This window comes from Tetrahymena thermophila (genome assembly GCF_000189635.1).
Source record: "Tetrahymena thermophila SB210 genomic scaffold scf_8254402, whole genome shotgun sequence".
NCBI lineage: Eukaryota > Ciliophora > Oligohymenophorea > Hymenostomatida > Tetrahymenidae > Tetrahymena > Tetrahymena thermophila.
Genome location: NW_002476185.1, coordinates 95,996 through 115,213, shown reverse-complemented (window position 1 = coordinate 115,213; position 19,218 = coordinate 95,996). Strand labels below are relative to the sequence as shown.

The following is a 19,218-nucleotide window of genomic DNA, read 5'->3' as shown; positions in this document are numbered from 1 at the left end:
GCCTGATTTAACCAGATCATCGAAGGTAAAGTAAAATTTAATTCTTGCATAATAAGTAGAATAAATAAACAATGTATCAGTAACTATCATAATTAGCAATTCAATGATTGGAAAAGAAAATTACCAAATTGAATTTATATATCCAAAAACAGTTAGCTTCATAAATTAAGCCATAACAGCTGGGAGGAAGTAGTCAAACATTTGAATAATATCTGTTTTAAAAATTTCTTATTTTAATTATGTACATTCTTAGCTTATATATACAACTCTCTAAACTGTGAATTAATTTTGAAAATTAAATTCTCTTTATTAAAAAGTCTTTTGTTATATAAATAAATTATAATCTTTTAGAGTATTATTAAATAGCAATAATTCTGGCAAAATTTAAAAGTTTTCTGAAGTTTCTTTGTCTTAATTTTCTAATTTATTATAATTATGATTAGGCCCTTAAATTTGTAAGGATTGATTATATACAATATCTACTATAGGATATAAACTTTCACTCTCTCTTGCTACATAGACAAACAATGTGTCAGTGAAATTAAATACTTTCTGATATCCTTTTATGGAAAATTATTTTGATATTTATATATCGCTAATTGGACAGTCATAGATACTCTTTATACATGTCTTGAATTCTTTATATATGCATTTTTTTTCATTCCATTGGCATTATTTTGTCGAATCGGGCTAAGATAACATATAAGAGAAAGGTATTCTTGTTACATTTAGCTAGGTTTTATCTAAAATTTGCTCATCATTTTATTTGTCTTTCCTAATTTGTATGATACTTGGTTCCACTTACTCTATAAAATCAAAATTCCAGTTTTAGTATAAGTAATCAAAGGAGAAGAAAATTAATGAGGACTATTCATAGTTAATTTGGTAATATATCATATAAATAAACGGAAAGTAGATAAATACTAGAGTACTATTTGTAATTATCTTTTTTATTTCAAGCATTTAGCTAACTATTTTAAAACTGCTTTCTTTTTTTATCAAATAAATTTCTTACTTTCTTTTGATTTTTTTAAATTATTTTTTTATGTTTTAAATTATAACTAATCTGATATTTACTACTTCTCTTCAATTTAAACTTTCTCTTGAATGTATTATTTATTTATTAAATCAGTTATTTGACTAAATATATTTATTGATCATCTATACTATAAAATAAATATGTTTTAACTAAAAACGATTTTCTCATTCAAAAAATTAATTTAAATATCAACAAACAAAATTAGATAAAATTTTTGAAAAGATTTTTGTATAAAAAAAAGGTTCAATAATAAACATTATTACAAATAAATAATTGTATCTCAATTTTTTTAGACTATTAAATTATCTCTAAAGCTTAAATTTTATCATTTTTCTATGTAGGTTTATTAATAAATTAGAATAATTTTATAATTAATTACAGATTAAAAATGTATATTTCTAATTGCAAATACTTTTATATGTTAATAATTAATTAATTTTATCATCATACAAAGAATATAATTTTAATAATTTAAATTAATTTTCTAAATAATTCATCAGTAATTTAGAAAATCTGCAAAGAATTAGTTGATAAAAAATAAATTTTCTAAAATAAATAAAAATATGTATTTAAAAATTCATCATTTTTTAAATAAAGTAGTTTTGTTTTTTTCTAATTTTTTTTTAGTTTTTTCTTTCTTTAGGTTTATAATTTTTTCGTAACTTTTTAGGACATGTTTACAATTACTTCTAGGGAAAAAATAAAGAAACTCACATTTTAAATCAAATAACCAATAAAAAATGGAGCTATCCCACTTGTCTTTATAAAAGGCTTCTTCAAAGACTATTCTATGGTTATTATTTTATATTATTGCTTAATTTTAAATCTAATTTTTATAACTAGGTTCTAAATATTTATTTGTAAAACTTATAATTGTATCTACATTTTTATCTGAATTTTTGTACTCTTATTTATGACTAAAGATAGCTGTTTAATTTTCTTATTCAATAACTTTATTACTACCTTTAAGCATTTGCTTATCTTAAGTTTCAAATTAACTAAATTATTATTCACTAGAAATTTTATTATCCATATTATGAACATTACTTGAAGGTTTTTTAATAAGAGGCTTAGAATTCGAAATTTACTTTTTCTTACAGCTAATGTTCATGTTATTATTAATATCAGAATTATTTTTACCATCAATATTATTTTTTATATCCCATACTTCGCTATTTTTAAATTCCTTTTTAAAATTTATGATTTTTATTAGAAGTTTTTAGATGTGTTAAAAAAATTATTTCACACTAAAAAATTTTTTAAATTCAAAATTTGAGAAAATGTATTCAATATTGTTAAAATTTGAAAAAAACAGAATGATAAAAACAATTAAAATATAGAATGAAAAAAATTAGATTAAAATTATAAAAATTGAATGAAATATCATGATTAGCAATCTATTAAAAAATATAATTAATTAATTTATTTACTTAAGATTTGATACCTATTTATATTTGATCAGCTTACATTTATTCCTCTATGTTTTTCAAAGATTCTTACATTCTACTTTTTTTTCTAATTCTATTTACTTCATATAATATTTATTTATTATCATTTTGGTTAGGATCCGCTTTATCTTAAGTGTATTGGTCTATGCTAGTCACATCTTCTTCAAATTCATTTTCTAATTATTTTTATTCACTTGTATTTATTATTAAGCATCTGTCATGCTTACTTTTAATTCTTTTATAGTTTGTATCTCTCTCTTGACTAGGGTAGTAAGTATGTTTGAAGATAGTAAATTAAGGATGCTTTGGTAAATGAGCCTATAAACACTCTAAAAAATGATGATTTTTTGCATTACATATTATGCAGTTAGTTTTTATTATACTCATTTCGTTATTTAATTATACCTTATGCTTGATTTCCATGAAAATTTAGTAGTCTTATTTGTTCTAATTTACAATTTAGATAAATTATTTCAATGATATTTTAATCACAATAGTTTATTTGCAGCTTTAGATTTTGTAAGGAAGCTATGAATTAGCAAAAAATTCATATTCTCCAAAAGTTTATCCTACAGTCAATCTTTTTACCACCTTTTATCCTTTTTTTTGATAATCAGCTGACTTCTTTTTTTCTTCATTTTGGTATTCTTAACTACAATTATTTTAATAGTATGATTTTAAAATATTTTCTTTTATATTTAAGATGATAAAATAAATATAATTATTTTAAAAGATTATTAATTTTTTAATTTACAGGAAATCATTTTCCTCCTGGTTCAACTAAAAAAGCTAGATTATGTCAACTAATTAGTAGATAAATAAAAAATAGTTAAATAAATTATATTAAAATTTAAATTTACCACTTCCTTGTATAATCAAATATAAAAAACTATCTTAAGAGTTTAGATCAAAAGTTGGAATTGTTAAACCTTCAGTGTAGCTCTCTTCTTGCATTATTTAGTAAACACTTGTAAGTGTCTATTGAGAAAATTGCTTTAGAAAGCTAAATTACTTGATAATATTCTTGTTAGATTCTGTAAATAGTTTATTTCTCATGTGGTAACTTAACTTATTTAAAGTTTCTTTTTCTTAATCAAATTGCACTTAGAGTTATTGTTCGTATTGATTTTATAAGTGAATATTCATTATCCTTTAGAGCTCTCTTTTGATATTAAATATAAATTTTATTTTTATTTAAATTTTTTAAAGTTTCTAAAAAATTATTAAGAAATTTAAAGTATTTTTTTGCTATTTATTTGATCAATTTTATTTAGATAACTCTAAAATTATTTTAAATTTAATGATAAAATGTTTTACAGATCTATTTTTTTTCTTTGCATGTATTTATTTAAAGTATTGAGATCTTTTTTATAATTTTCTGAGTTCAAATTTATATTTTAGAGTATGCTTCCAAGTGTATTGACTAGATAAGCATATAAAACACATGATATGAGCATCCAAAAAGAAGTGATAGCATATTCTAATTAAGTTGAAACAGAAATTGAATACGAATTTCCCATAGTATGGAAAGCCCATAGTTATGCTTCAAAATAAGCAACCCACCATTTATATTCACTTACCATTAGTTAGCCTATTTGTTAAAACATGTAAAAAAAGAACATTAACAATGAAATTCAAATGGTTTTGATACTAAAAAATCTAAATACTAATATCACTTATAATTAAACTTTACTCATTAAAAAAATAGCAAATTCATTTGTTTATGTTTATCTAAAACTAAAAAAATTTACTTTAATTGATCCACGTATTATGAATGTTTAAAAAATGCATTTCAAATTATGCTAGAGCAACATAAGAGCAAGCCATTAAATGAGTTAGCAATAGAATTTATAGAAGTAGTTTGATTATTAATAAAATATAGTGCTTTTTTAAGTGCTGAAGGATTAAAAATTCAAGTTTAATCAATACTATTGACATTCCTTTTAGTTTAAGTAATAAAGGCAGCTTGTAAAGTATATCTAACGTTATATTTGAAGAGGATTTGCCATCAAAAATAAGAGGAAGAATCTCAAAAAGCAAGTATTCCTTAGTATAAATTTTAAAAATGATTCTTCGATCAGTGACAAACTCACCTTCGTGATAAGTTGAGGTATTCATTGATATCAGCATTTCAAATACCCAAGCTCCATTTGCGATATTAGATAATATTTCAAATAGCCCTTCGAATTCAGCTTCAAAGAAAACTGTAAAGGAAACTAGAAGTAGATAAAAGCAGTTATAGCAAACAATTATAGAAGTTATAATTATTCGTATTTTATTTTCTGGATTAATTAGAGGTAATTTACTTAATAACAAAAAGAAAGTATCTATCATCAATAGGAAAACAGAGTAAAAAGCATTTAAGATTTATTTAACAAATGAAGGTTTTTTTGTTGAGATATATTAGCTAAAATCTATTCTGTCATTAACTAATAGTCTTGAATCCAAATTGAATTAACGATATCTTCCACTCATAGTATAGTTTTCAAAAAATTTCAATACTTAAGGTTTTATAAAAGTAATTATCCTAATTACTTTATCTATACTATTCAATCCATTTGAAATAATTTTGGTTTGTTCATCAATTTAAGCAGGTGGTGCATTATTTATTGACCTTTATTTATATGATAATTAAGGAGATAATCTATTTTAAAAATTACTTACAATTGTTGTGTCTTTGAAAATTCTGCTTTTTATATTTTATCTATTGCTCTTTCTTGAAGTATTCTTGTATGATTCTACTTTATAGGGGAGCCTACATTTTTAATCTTTTAGCTATTCCTCAAATCTTATTCTACATAATCAGTTGCTGTTTCATTATTTATGATATATTTGCAATAATTTTAACTTTTATTTTTTAGCAAATTCTCATCTTAATCATTTTTAAATCCTATTCATAAAAATTTAATTAATTAATTCAAATTAAAACATTTTACATTATTTCTTTTAAAATAGAGATACTTCTTTTTACAAAAATTATATCAATTATTGATCATTACAAAAAATGATGAATACTTTAATTTTTTTAAATGTTAAAAGAATTAGTTTATTAGAATTCTATCATAAAAAAATCATTATGTTTTTATTTTTTGACATTTAATATTATTTTAAGAAAAGAATGCAATTATCTTATACCTATAATTGAATTATTTTAAGATATATTAGATTACTCTATTGATCCCCCAAAAGAAAGTTCTGCAATATTTAAACGATTAGTATTATTTTAATGTGCTTCTTCATCGTAAATGAACGAATCTGCTTTCTTTGAAATGTTTATTAATGTTTAAGAGTTTTTTCCAGAAAGTTTCACTTGCAGAACATTTTCTGAAGATTTTACTTGCAGCATATTTTCTGAAGACTATTGTATCATATTCTAAGTAGAATTAAATTTCAGTTTGTTTGTTTATTTATTTTTAATTAATTTCAAAGAAATAAAGTTTTCTAAAGAAATATAAAATAAAATTACTAAAAAATAATTAAAAAAATAGTAATATTGATAAAAAAATGTTTATTTTAAATTATCATGTATAGCATTGTAAAAATTAACCTTAAGTTTATTGAATGTTCATGTTTTTTTATCAAAGTATAATTTTATTATGTTTTATATATGTAATTTTTTGTAGGCTATCAAATTATATATAAATTTGATAAATAATTACAATCAAGCTTAAAATAATTATAATACCTAGACTCTATTCTAAAAAAATACAAAAATTTTTCTTACTTCTTTTGCATACATGAATTATATTATCCAAAGTTTATTTAATTTTATTTTTAAAAATTTGAAAATTAAATACTTCGAGTTTTCTTTAAATATAGTAACAACTTAAATTTATAAAAAAATTACATTAAAATTTAATTTGTTTTTTATGATTAGGAATAAATAAAAAATTATTTTATAAAATTAGATAAATTAATCGGATATTATAAAAATTAACAGACTCAAATTAAATCACTTAAAATAAAAAAGATAGTAATAAAAAATTAAAAAGATTCATTTAAATTTTTTATATTTAAAAATTAAAATAAATTCTAAGAGTTGAATTGTATCTAACTAAATATTAAATTAATAATAAGCAAAAAATTTTTTTTAATTCAACAATATTAGCTTTTTTTTAAAGATTAGCAAGATAGTTCTAATTAATTATTTTCTAAAATATCAGAAAATTTAAATTATTTTTGATAATGATTATCTTTATAAATATGAGGGGATTATATAAGTATATGATAGTTAAATGTAAATCTCTTATTTGTATATCCTAGGTGTAAAATAAAATTTAAAAAATAGTATCTAAGAATATATTTTATATATTATTTATTGTATGTAAAACATCCTATTATCAATATTAACAATTTTCTAATTATAGCTTTGGCATAAAATATATTTGAGTTAGAAATTTATTTATTCATTTAACAATTAAAATTCATAAAATTAAAAAATAAATTGATTTATCTATCAATAATATAAAATCACATAAATTCAATAAATTTCATCTTATTTAAGGAATTCTTTTTAAAAAAATAAAAAATATGAGTTTGAATGAATACTTTAAAAATACTTTGATTTTCTCATTTTTTATAATCCAATTATTAATGGAGGAGTATTCTAAATTTCAATAATCTTCAAGTTTTTAATTTAGTAAATTCTACAAAATTTTAAGGATTCTTCATAAGAATTACTATAATTTTATTGTCGAGGACTGCTTGAAAAACCTAATTTAAGATCAAAAGTATACAATATTCCCAGTATAAATAAATAAAATAGAATTTATAAGAAAAATTAACATTTACAAGACATATTCTTTTATATTTATATTATAAGCTTATTTTTTCAATAAAAAAACTTAAGAATTAAAAAGAGACAAATTTAATAATTTCTTTTATTAACAAGATTTTATAATATTCAAAAGCTTATTAATTAAAAATAATAAAACAATAAAACAATCAAAAATTATAAATAGTCGGATTTTAGATTTTAACAATATTAATGTAAGCAAGTTATTTACGTTTCTTTATAACAAAATCTTTTTATGAATATTAAAGAGCTCTTTAAGTAACAATTTCAATAGTTTATTAGAAGAGTTCAATTTTAGTTAGTTGTAAACACAAAATAATAAAGATCAGAATGTTTTTCTGATTGACTAAATTTTACCAGAAATCTTGTTTTTAAAAAAATTTCTTGTCCATCAAAAATGACAAAAGTTAAATTTTTATATTTTTGTTTCATAAAAAGTTAATAAAAAGTTGCTACTAATAGGAGCAATCACATAAATTACAATCTTATTTTTATTCAAAATAGTAAAATTAAATTACTAAAATAAAGAATCTAAATAAATAAATACTGAAATGAGCAATAAATTATTTTTGTCTGCCATTCTTTTCCTTGGATTACTTGTTGGAACAGTCTATTCTTAAGTTAGCCTTGAGCTTCAAGTCTAAACCTTAGACTCTTACTAAACAAAGAACACTTACATATTAGCTGCTAAAGGTGTTTTTGGTGGTAACTAAAATAGCGATAAGGACAGTTGCTCTGAAAGCTTTACCATATAAACTAATCAAAATTAATTTTCTTAAACTGATATGGTTCTTCCAAATGCTAGAAGGTGTGGTGATGTATCAAATGTAAGCCTTTCAGGTTATACAACTGAATTAGGTCTAGGTGGTGTTGAAATACCTGTTTATCTTCGCTACGGTTAAGGAACTCCTATATTTGATTTCTCTGATTCAGATTCAAATATTCCAAACCTACTTTATACTCTAAACAAAGTAAAGAATCCTGTCTTTTACTTTAATCTTAAAAATAATGTTTAACTCGTAAATGGATTTAAACCTAAAAGCTTCTTATACATTGGCGATAGTGAAAGTACAACTGCTTAATAAGGTACTGAAGTAATTGTTTTACCTAAATTAGGAAATGGAGGATGGTAATTACCCTTGAAAAATATTAACTTTTAAGGTAAATCTTATTAGGTGTCTGATGAATAACCCTTTTTAATTTCTTCTTACGACTCAATCGGTTTAGGCTAATAAGGATATTAAGAATTCTTGAAGCCTCTTGTATAAAAAAAAGCTATCATCTAAAATAAGAAGCTTGGATACGTTTCTATAAATAAAAATTTCCTTAACGATCTTCCTAACATAACTTTATAAGTTGAAGACATAAATGGAGTTTTATAAAATTTAAATATACCTTCACAAAATTATGTTCTTAAAGTGAATGATGAATATATCCTAAAGGTTGACGATTCAAACTAAGTAGGATATCCTTTATACTACAACTATTTAATTGGTTTTGATAGAAATGGTAAATAATTCTTATTTTAACAAAAGTAAGATTCTTTGAATGCTTCATCTTTCTGAGAAAGATAATAAATTTTTAATATTAAATAACAAAAATTAATATCATTTTTATATAAAAAATTTTATAATTATGTTTTTACTAAAATAAAATCAATGAAAAATGTATTTAATTAATTTATAATTAAAAAATTTTATTTTTCTATTGCACTCCTTCAAATAAAAATAAATTTGGATAACTTAAAAACTAAAGGCTTTAAAAAATAGCTTTAATCTTTTAACATAAGAAACATGTAATATAATACTAAAATTAGGTTTACCTTTTAGGCTAACAAAAATAATTCTTATTTTATTTAGTAAATTCATACAAATTATTGCCATTATTTTTTACTTAAAAGAAATATAAAAATATAATTACAATCATAAATAATTTCATTCAAATTTAAAAGTTTAAGTGATAATCAACCTAAATTAATAGCTAATTTTTTATAATTGATAGGTAATAATAATAAAATTTAATGGTAAAAAGATAAATAATAAAATTTTTAAAAGATATGTAATGATTTATTTATTTGTTAATAAAAGCTCTAAAACAATATATCTTAAATTATAATCCTTTTTTACAGTATAAATTCTATCGAAATTTGTGATTTATAAATTAATATTGATTAAAAAAGGGTTAAAATTTTAAAATAATGAGCAAAATCACTATTTTACTTTCAACACTATCTTTATTAAAAATGAATTTAATATATCCTATTAAACAGAGTTAAATAATAAAAGGATGATAAATAATGTTTTTTATAAATTAATCAAAATGGTTTGATTATGAATTATTGATTATTTTATTTTTGGAACTTTAATATTTCTTTGATGATAAAAAATCGTCAAAAATAACTTTCTCTTATCATTTTTCACTTTTGCTAGTGTTTATAGTAAATTTTAAAAATCAATAATAATCCTTGTTAAAAATTATAATAAATTCATATTTTTATGGACAAAAGATTATAAATTTTAAATATAAACTCATTAATTAATATTTAAAATCATTAATTATGACTTAGAAATATTTTATTAATTTATAATTTATATGAGTCTAATAAAATATTTGATTTACTAAATTTAAATGGGACAGCCAGCCTTAGAAATATTTTTTTTAAAACAAATCTTCTTTAAATGATTTAAACTTAAATAAAAATTAGTACAATAAAAAATTAACTAACTCTTTTAATAACAAATGATAAATACTTATCCTATTAATAAAATAATTATCATAGGATTAAAATAAAAAAGCAGATTGATTTATTATACTACGAAAGTAAATTAACTTAATAATTAATTATTTTATTTTAAGAAATTCTAAAAATATACTTACTATTATGAAAAAATAAAAAATTTAAAATTAAGATTTATGATATAATTATTGTTTTTTTACTATTATGAAATTATGAAATGCAAATATTTCATCTTTATTAACATCTTTCAAAAAAACTTAGAGGGATCTTAAGGTTTTTCAGGTTCTGGAGGGCTGTAGAATGAGATAAATTTAGGTACTATAGTAGGCAGGGTAGTAACCAAAGCAATAACTAATGAGGTAAATGTATCTTAGAAATTGACATCTATTAAATTCAAGAAAAGATATTTGAATTCAATTTGATCATTTTCAACTGACTTAAGGATCTTCTTAACACTCCTTCTGATTTACTCTAATAACTTCTTCCTCAGTTTTCCTAAATTTTCCATGGATTGATTTTCGTAGTATTTAATTCCATCTAGTTATTCTCCTTCTATTTATTTAACTCCATTTGGTAAAATTATCTCTTCATAAGCCATAAATTCATAGCTCATTAACTTAATTTTTTTAATTACGACACCATAAATGTTATCTACTGTTTCACAAACAACTTTATCACCATCTTTTAGAATGCAATCAAAGTAATAGTCATACATAGTAATCAGATCATCAACTACATCTGATAAACTTCTAAGATTTAGTAACATATCATCAAAGGTATCGTTATATTTAGTACCATAGTAGAATCTGAACAGTAAGAAAAAGCTCAAGAATACAAAATCAAAAGAACTTTAGATGACAAAGATAGGGTTTAATAAAATAGATTCTTTATCGAAAATCCAGTAAAGCTCAAAGAATGAAGAGAATACAATCAAAGTAACAAATACAAAGTAAAAGAACAAACAGAAATAAGATATTTCCAATGTCTACATGAGTTCATTATTAGTAGTAAGAATGACTTTTCTGTAGTTATCCCAAGTTTCCATACTGATTGGGCAAGTAAAGTCAATTTTATTTTGTAATTCATCCATATTTTTACTGTTTAAATCTTTGAATTTAACTAAATCGCTCAATGCTTCTAATGCTGTAAACTTCTTTCTTAAATCATAATTTCCTAAGATTCTATTCAAATTAAAAGCCGTGTAGAAATAAAGGAATATATTTACAAACACATCAAGCAGAATTCTATAGCTAAATGCATCACCTACAAAATCAAGATATTTGAATGTCAAGTAGATCTTAATCATGAGGATAGCTATTAGAATTAAATATTATTGGAACTAGGGAAATACATATTCCTCAAACTTAGTTTCTTCATTCAGTTTAAAGATATCGTTTTGAATAACTTTACGTTCAGCTTTATTAAAATCGAATGTTTTGTATCTACGAGATAAGTTTGATACACCACAATCTCTGAGAGATTTTGAGTTATTATTGCTCCTGCCTGACTAGAGAGGGAAATCAAACAAAAAAGCAAATTTATCTGATTCTTTGTCATGGAGGTACTAAAATGTGCTAAATGAATTAGTTGAGCATAATTTCGAAAAGATTTAACCAAATGTTAAAATTTTACACTGCTTAGCCTTAATAAAAGCAAAAACAAGGACTGCGTTAAGATAAAAGAACATACTATCTGAGTACATAAACTTTAAGTTATCATCTTGGATTTTGGAAAATAGAAGAATATATTACATATACAAAATAGATAAGTTAGAGACTATAATCCACAAAGCAACTAATATTAAAAATAAGATACTCTTATCTCCAACCTTTTAAAAAGGAATTATTAAACTAACTATTATCATTGCAAAAGGAACAATTATAAATTCTATATAATATATAAGGGTTGCAGCAATAAGTAGAGCTGTTTCTTTTATCATATTACTATCTTCATCTTTATTTTAATTGATTAATGCATTTTCATCCTTTCCTACATCTTGTTCATAATCATCATCATCCTCGTTATTTTGCTGTTTTTCATCATCATCTGAAAGAGGATTTTTTTCTTTTCTTGACTTTAATACGCTTTATATTTTTACCCTTTTCATTTTTACAAGTTTTTATTTTATCTGATCTTATTTTGTAAAAAATATTATGTAAAAATTAATAGTTTTTAATAAAATAAAAGTAAGTTTAAATGAATATAAACAACTAACAAAGATATAATCTTCAATAACTAATAAATTAAATTTATTTCATTAAAAATAAAAAGTTGATTATTGTATCTAATTACAAAAAAGTAAGAATAAATATTTATTTTCTTCGACCTAATCTCCTAAATCAAAATTTTATTAAATTCCATTTTTATCTATTAAATTTGGAATGATAATAAAATTAGTTTTTCTTTTTAAATATTTGGATTAATATTTTTGAGATAGATGTGGTTATTTCATTTACTATTTTTTACTTTTAATTAAACACAAACAAAAACGGGTTTTATCTTTATTATTTAATAAAATTTAAATTTTAATGAAACAAAATCATCATATCATATTAAATAAAACAAGTAAAGCTTGATTAATTTTAAACAAATTTCAAAATATTTTATTGAAATATTTCATATTAATAAATTAAATTAATTCCAATTTTAATTCACTTAAATTTAAAAATTTTAATTTGATTTATTTTCATTTAAAAAATATTTAAATAATAATAATAAAATTTGTAAATTAAAAAAAAAGATTTTGTTAAATAACATAATTTTTTTTGTTTTTTATCCTTGATTATTTTACTTATATTTTTATAATGTAAAGAAATATTTATTTGGTGAACATAAAATTAATTATCTTCTTTAGTCTTTCAAAAATAATCTTTTGTTATTTTTTTATAATAATAAATATTTTTAATATTATTAATTTTTGTTTTTAAATTTATATATCTTAAAGTAATTTAAAGTAAACAAAAATTAAAATTTTATATTTAAATATTAAAAATAAAAGAAAGAAGTATAAATTTTATTTATTAATATTAATATTTTTATCAATATTTAAATTAAATAATCTCATATTGTTACCATAAAATTCTAATAATCATGATTTTAAGGAGTATGTATGATGTTTTTGAGATAAATTTCGCATTTTGAATATCATATTTATCAAAATATAGAAGAAAGAACTATAGAGAAATTAAATATATTTCACTACAGATAATAAAAAAATTATTAAAATTAAAGTTTTTTTGAGAGTTTTTTAAGTTAAATTATTTAAAGAAAAAGTTTTTTTATTACATAAAACTAAGCAATTATATAAACATAAAATAAAATTAAAAATAAATATTTAAATTTTAATAAAATTAATGGTTTACAAATAAAATTATATAATCACTAAATCATTTAAGTATGTATGAAGTTTTTGAGATAAATTTCGCATTTTGAATCTCAGATTTATCAAAATATAGAAGAAGGAATTATAGAGAGATTAAATATATCTCACTACAGATAACAAAAAAATTATTAAAATTAAAATTTTTTTGAAAGTTTTTTAAGTTAAATTATTTTAAAGAAAAAGTTTTTTTATTACACAAAACTAAGCAATTATATTAACATAAAATAAAATTAAAAATAAATATTTAAATTTTAATAAAATTAATGGTTTACAAATAAAATTATATAATCAACTAAATCATTTAGAGAATTAAATATTATAGGAACCGTTATCATTCTAATTCAATTTAAAGTTATCCAAACTTAGACCAAATTTACCTATAATTATGATTAAAATAATTAATTTATAGAATACATTTTATTTTAAAGAATTACCTAAAATAGTATTTCCTAAATCTTTTAATCCTGAAAGCACTTCAGTTTTTCTTTTTTCGTTTAACTTTTCTAGATCTTTTTACATGATAAATATTTTAGTTTTGATTTGCTTGTCATCAGGATCTAACTTTTCTAACTCTTTAAGGTCTAATTAAATAATTAGAAAATTAATTATTTTATCGAATTATATATATTTTAATCAAATTAAGTGCAGTTAGTTGTTATTTTAACAGAAAAAATTATTTCATAATAAAATTTATACCTTCAATCGCTTCTTCCAGCTTTTCTGTTTTTTCATAAGCAGTTATTCTGTTAAGGTAAGGCTTTTTAAATTTAGGATCTAATTTTATAGATTCTGAAGAGTACTATATGACAGTTTCATAATCATTTTTCTTTAAGTAGCAAATTGCTAAATTTGAGTTCAAAACTGAACACTATTTTGTTTCTGACAAAGGACAATATTTTAAAGCTTTATAATAAAACTCAATAGCCTAATAATATAAATATAATTTTAAATACAACATATTTTTTTTAAAATAATAATTACATCATCAAATGCTTGATCATAAAAATATTTATTTGCTTTTTCTTTGAATTCTAATGCTTTCTCTAATGACTAAATATTTTGTTTTTTTCAAAAATTATTTTAATTTTAACTTAATAATTTAACCTTTTCACTTTCAGGTATTTCTTCTTAAGAGTCTTAATCATCTTCATCTTCATTTTAATTATTTTCTTTTTCGTCATCGCTTTATTTTAATTCATCTAATTGCTCTTAATCGTTTTTTTAGTCTTCCTCAGATTTTTATTCATCATTTTGATCCAATTTTTTATCTTCATTTGACTTTTAAATTTAAGTTATTATGATAAAAAATGGTCAAATTAAAAATTACATGTTCTAAATTAGATCTATTTACTTTATATTCTTCAACTTATTCAGATTTTTCTGTTTATTCATTCAATTTTTAATCAACTTTATCTTAACCATCATCTTAAACCTAATCTTATTCTTAAGTTTCAGCAACTTTTTATTCTTGTTTTTCGCTCATTTTTTAAATTTATGAATTTTTTTGAAATGTTCTATTTTTCTTTTTCTATCCTTTAAATTTTTTGGAATTTTTCTAAAATTAAGTATTATTCTAAAAATTTAATTATTAATTTGCTGAAAATTGTTGTAGAATATTTAGGTTAATCAACACCAAAAAAAAATTAGTTGAATATAAATTTACAAACACAAACATTCAATACGAAAAAGTTTGTTAAATATTTTTGAATTTTAAAAAATTAATGTAAAATACAAAAAAATATTTTACAAATGTTAATATTTTTTTATTAAAATAAAACAAATAAATTTTATAAATTTAATGTCTTAGATTAATCCATTTTTTTTTATTAAATTAAAAAGTATGATTTAGAAATGCTATCTCTACCAAGTAAATAATAATTCTTTAATCTCCTATTGCTTATTTAAGATAGATAGATAAACAGATAATTTTATAATGCAAGATACGAGTGCTTTAAATTGAATGAATGATTGAAGGTTAAAATTAGATTAAAGCTTTTTACAAACATTAATAATAAATATTTGATAAAAAATAAAAGATTTCAATTAAATAGCAAGAGCAATAAAATTTTAACAAAAATGACTGACAAAAGTAAGAAAGTAGTTGAAAAACAAGAACAAGAAAACGATTAAGATAAGAATTAAGCCCGTATAAAATTATTTTACTTACTAGTAGATATATGACTTAATATTATTATTTTATAAATCAGAATAAAAGAAGGGTAGAGTTATTATTAGAAATTTAATATTTGATATCAGTGAGAAGCATCTTAAAGGTTTGTTGGGTAAGTATGGTGAAATTATTGAAATTAATATTCCAGTCAACCCTTCAACAAACAAATCTAAGGGTTTTGCCTTTGTCTAATTTGCTAATAAAAACTGTGCATTGAAAGCTATAAATGTATTTATTTGACTTTAGCTTATAAAGTAGAATTTAGATTATTGATTAATCAATTTTAAATTAATTAAAAGGAGTTAAATGGTACTTAATGGAAGGGTAGAAATATCGTTTTAGATTTAGCTGTTTCCAAAGAAGAATTCAAAAACCATCAATAGCCATAAAATTAACAAGATAAATAGTAATCTAAACAAAAAGCTAAAAAATCTGAATAAATTGAAGAGGAAGAAGGAGATGACGATGAAAAAAAAATGGATGAAGAAGAAGAAAGTGAAGATGATGAAGATCAAGAAGACGATGATGAAGAGGATGAAGACGAAGATGATGATGAAGAAGAGGAAGACGAAGATGATGATAAAAATAATTAAAATAAAAAGGGAAAGAATTAATAAGGATAAAAGAAATTATTTGAAAATGAAGATTTATCCAAAACATGTTTTGTTAGAAATTTATCTTATGATTCTACTGATAAGGATTTAAGAACCTTCTGCCAAAACTTTGGTAAAGTAGAAATGGCAAAGGTAACTAAATAAAGTATTATGTTGGTTCTAAAGTTTAATTTAATAAAATGATATTAGGTATGTATGAATCATGAAACAGGAAGCAACAAAGGTACTGGTTTTGTAAAATTCTAAGATGCATAAGTAGCTCTTAAACTTATTGCAAAGAGTAATGAACTCAGTGAAAACTGTCTTTAACAAAAAAATAAAAAAAATGCCAGCAACATTCATGATATATTTTCAGGTATGTGCTATTTATTATTTTAATATTGTTTATTTATTTAAAAATTTAAATATTCATTTTGTTAATAGGAATAAGCGAACTTGATCTTGAAATGAATGGAAGAAGAATAATTTTCTTGGAAGCTAAGAAAAGAGAAGAAGTTTCTAAAGTTATGGAAGAGAAGCTTGAAAGAAATTCAATCACTTTAGATAAAGTTAAAACTTTAGATTAATTAGAAAAGTTTGACAGATAAGGAAAGAGAAACGTTCATTTAGCCAAGCTAGGTATTTTCGAAGAAGAAAAAAGCATGACTAATGAAGAAAAGGAAAAGAGACGTATTCACTTATAAGAAAAATTGAATAAGCTAAAAAACCCTAACAACTATGTATCCTCAACAAGTATACTAACATTTATATTTTTATCACTTTGATATTAAAAATATTTTTAATTTCCAAAGGAATTGCCCTTATGAACATACCAAAAGACGAATTCTAAGAAGAAGATATTAGACTTTATGCTCAAGCAGCACTTATAAAAGAACATGGTCAAGAATATTTTAAAAAATAAAATCCAATTAAATAGGTAACAACAATAATTGCTTTTTAATTTTTGATTTAAAATTTTTTTAATTATATATATTAAGGTCTTATTGCTTAGAGATAAGAATAAACTTGATAAGGATGGAGTACCTAAAAGCAGAGGTATTGGATTCATAGAATTTAATACACATGAATAAGCACTTTCATTCTTGGAATATTGTGTAAATGATAAGCAAAACTTTGAAAAGAAATACAAGAAAACACCTATTATTGAGTTTTCAATTGAAGATGCTAGAAAAATGGCAAAAAAGAATAAATTATTAGAAAAAGTTAAATAAAAATAAGCAGAAAAGAAGAAAGAAAAGAAAGAATTAACTGAAGAGGAATTAGAATCAAAGAAAAAAATTCTTAAAAATACGAACGAAGCAGCAAAAATAAAGATTTAAAATATTCTTGATTAATCTAACTGCAGTGACATGTCTCTTTATGAGGAAGGCAAGAAATTGTTGAAGGACATAAAGAGTAGAGGTATTAAATAAAGAATGGCCAAGCTACTAAGAAAGAAGTTCAATATTCAAAATGAAGATAATCAAAAGTCTAATAAATTAGTAGAAGCTATTTCCAAACAAGAGGAAAAGATCAAAAATAAGAATTCTAAGGAAGAAAAGAGAAAGCAATTATTGAAGTAGAAAGTATAAGAAGAAAAGAAGTAGAAAGTAGCTGAATAAAAGAAGAAGCAAAAGGAAATCGATGATGAGCTTGATGTTGATGCATCTGAACTTATTAAGGTAAATAATTAAACATTTTACTTAAGAATATTTATTGATTAATTTTAATTATTGTTTTATTAAAGGCTGTCTCTAAAGAATTAAAGAAAAATAAAATAAGAAGATAAAACTTGGAAGACTACGATGAATTAGATGTAAATTTTTAATAAATTTATTATTTTTTAAAATTATTTAATGTTAATAGGATGTAGTTGAAAAGCATATGTAAAAGAAAGTTAAAAAAATAAAGCAAGAAAGTAGTGCATTGTGAAATCATTTTAATCAAACAATAATTACAAATCATTAAAAATATTGAGTTAATATTAGAATTTTAGGTGCTTATGATATGCATCTTGAAATTTAAGTAAAGTTGTAATTAAACGAAAGTAGGTTTAGGGATTAAACTTTATTACTTTTTATAAAATTTTAATTATAGTAAAATTTGATATGTCAATTTCTTCAATATATTGTATTCTAGATATTTTATGGTTTATATCCTTAATTCTTTTTTAAGAACCTTTTATTATCAGCTTTGATAGAAAAGGTATATACTCTTTGCAAATAACCTATCAAAATTAATTAAAAAAGTAAAAATTACCTCAATTAATTTCTTTCAGAGAAATAAATCAAAATAAGTTTTAATTCATTTAATAAAAGGTAAATTGAATAAATAAATATCTATTTATGTTAATGATGAAATATACATTATTCATTAATACAGTAAACAGAATCTAATAATAAACCATCATAGATTTAAGCTGCGTTTATTAAAGCTGGTATAGATTATTTAAACATATTAAGTTTAAATTATTTTTTATTCTTTTTCAATAAAAAGTTGTAATTATATTTTTCAATTTATAATCATGTCTACAAGTTTTATGAATGAATGGCTAAGCAGAAATAAAAATATATAACCTATCATTTTATTTAAGCAATATTACTTAGAAAATCAAAATGGTATCTTATTTGAAAACTATTTAAACAGATGAAAAGATAGTCATCTTAATTTAGTTGTAGATTTAAAAAGCAGATTATTAACATTTGTTGTATTTAATAGCTATTTTTTTTTTTCTAAACGAAAGCATAATAAATAATACAATTAAAAACATCACTTAAGATTTTATTCTTTTATAAAATGGATATTTTAAAATAAATTCTATAAAATGGTGTAAGTTAAAAATTTTAATAATTATTTTCTTCGTAAAAAAAATAAACTGAGATTTATTTTTCATGTATTTTAAATGTTTAATAAATTTCATTAGTAAACGATAAAGGTAGAGAAAACTACCAGTAATAAACTTAAAATTATTTTTTTAAATGAAAAAATTTACCTTTCTATTAAAATAAGTAAAATTTATAACTATTTGAAAATAAAATAAATTTTTTATTAGCA

The 19,218-nt window shown here is 20.9% G+C and overlaps 5 protein-coding genes across 5 annotated transcripts; 2 read left to right on the top strand and 3 right to left on the bottom strand. All coding sequences in view use genetic code 6, as the record gives it.

Annotated features, from left to right (window-relative positions):
- Window positions 1-1,619: 1,619 nt before the first annotated feature.
- On the bottom strand, window positions 1,620-5,857 carry TTHERM_00657500 (histone acetyltransferase family protein; the record flags this gene model as incomplete). The annotated part of the gene is made up of 8 exons (XM_001024050.2): window positions 1,620-2,225; window positions 2,470-3,139; window positions 3,242-3,290; window positions 3,348-3,649; window positions 3,805-4,078; window positions 4,239-5,101; window positions 5,152-5,377; window positions 5,623-5,857. 8 exons carry the CDS (start codon window positions 5,855-5,857, stop codon window positions 1,620-1,622), a joined length of 3,225 nt encoding a protein of 1,074 aa, XP_001024050.2.
- A 1,928-nt stretch (window positions 5,858-7,785) lies between these two features.
- TTHERM_00657490 (transmembrane protein, putative) lies at window positions 7,786-8,847 on the top strand (the record flags this gene model as incomplete). Its single annotated transcript, XM_001024049.2, has 1 exon — window positions 7,786-8,847. The coding sequence occupies exon 1, from the start codon at window positions 7,834-7,836 to the stop codon at window positions 8,845-8,847; it is 1,014 nt and encodes a 337-aa protein (XP_001024049.1). The 5' UTR covers window positions 7,786-7,833.
- Window positions 8,848-10,266: 1,419 nt separating this feature from the next.
- TTHERM_00657480 (transmembrane protein, putative) lies at window positions 10,267-12,126 on the bottom strand (the record flags this gene model as incomplete). Its single annotated transcript, XM_001024048.1, has 1 exon — window positions 10,267-12,126. One exon carries the CDS (start codon window positions 12,124-12,126, stop codon window positions 10,267-10,269), a length of 1,860 nt encoding a protein of 619 aa, XP_001024048.1.
- Window positions 12,127-13,698: 1,572 nt separating this feature from the next.
- TTHERM_00657470 (tetratricopeptide repeat protein) lies at window positions 13,699-14,884 on the bottom strand (the record flags this gene model as incomplete). Its single annotated transcript, XM_001024047.1, has 6 exons — window positions 13,699-13,778; window positions 13,836-13,982; window positions 14,098-14,326; window positions 14,383-14,451; window positions 14,506-14,679; window positions 14,729-14,884. The coding sequence occupies 6 exons, from the start codon at window positions 14,882-14,884 to the stop codon at window positions 13,699-13,701; spliced, it is 855 nt and encodes a 284-aa protein (XP_001024047.1).
- A 593-nt stretch (window positions 14,885-15,477) lies between these two features.
- On the top strand, window positions 15,478-18,096 carry TTHERM_00657460 (RNA recognition motif 2 in vertebrate RNA-binding protein; the record flags this gene model as incomplete). Its single annotated transcript, XM_001024046.3, has 9 exons — window positions 15,478-15,547; window positions 15,609-15,799; window positions 15,871-16,317; window positions 16,375-16,540; window positions 16,609-16,917; window positions 16,977-17,101; window positions 17,163-17,846; window positions 17,912-17,980; window positions 18,031-18,096. The coding sequence occupies 9 exons, from the start codon at window positions 15,478-15,480 to the stop codon at window positions 18,094-18,096; spliced, it is 2,127 nt and encodes a 708-aa protein (XP_001024046.1).
- Window positions 18,097-19,218: the final 1,122 nt, after the last annotated feature.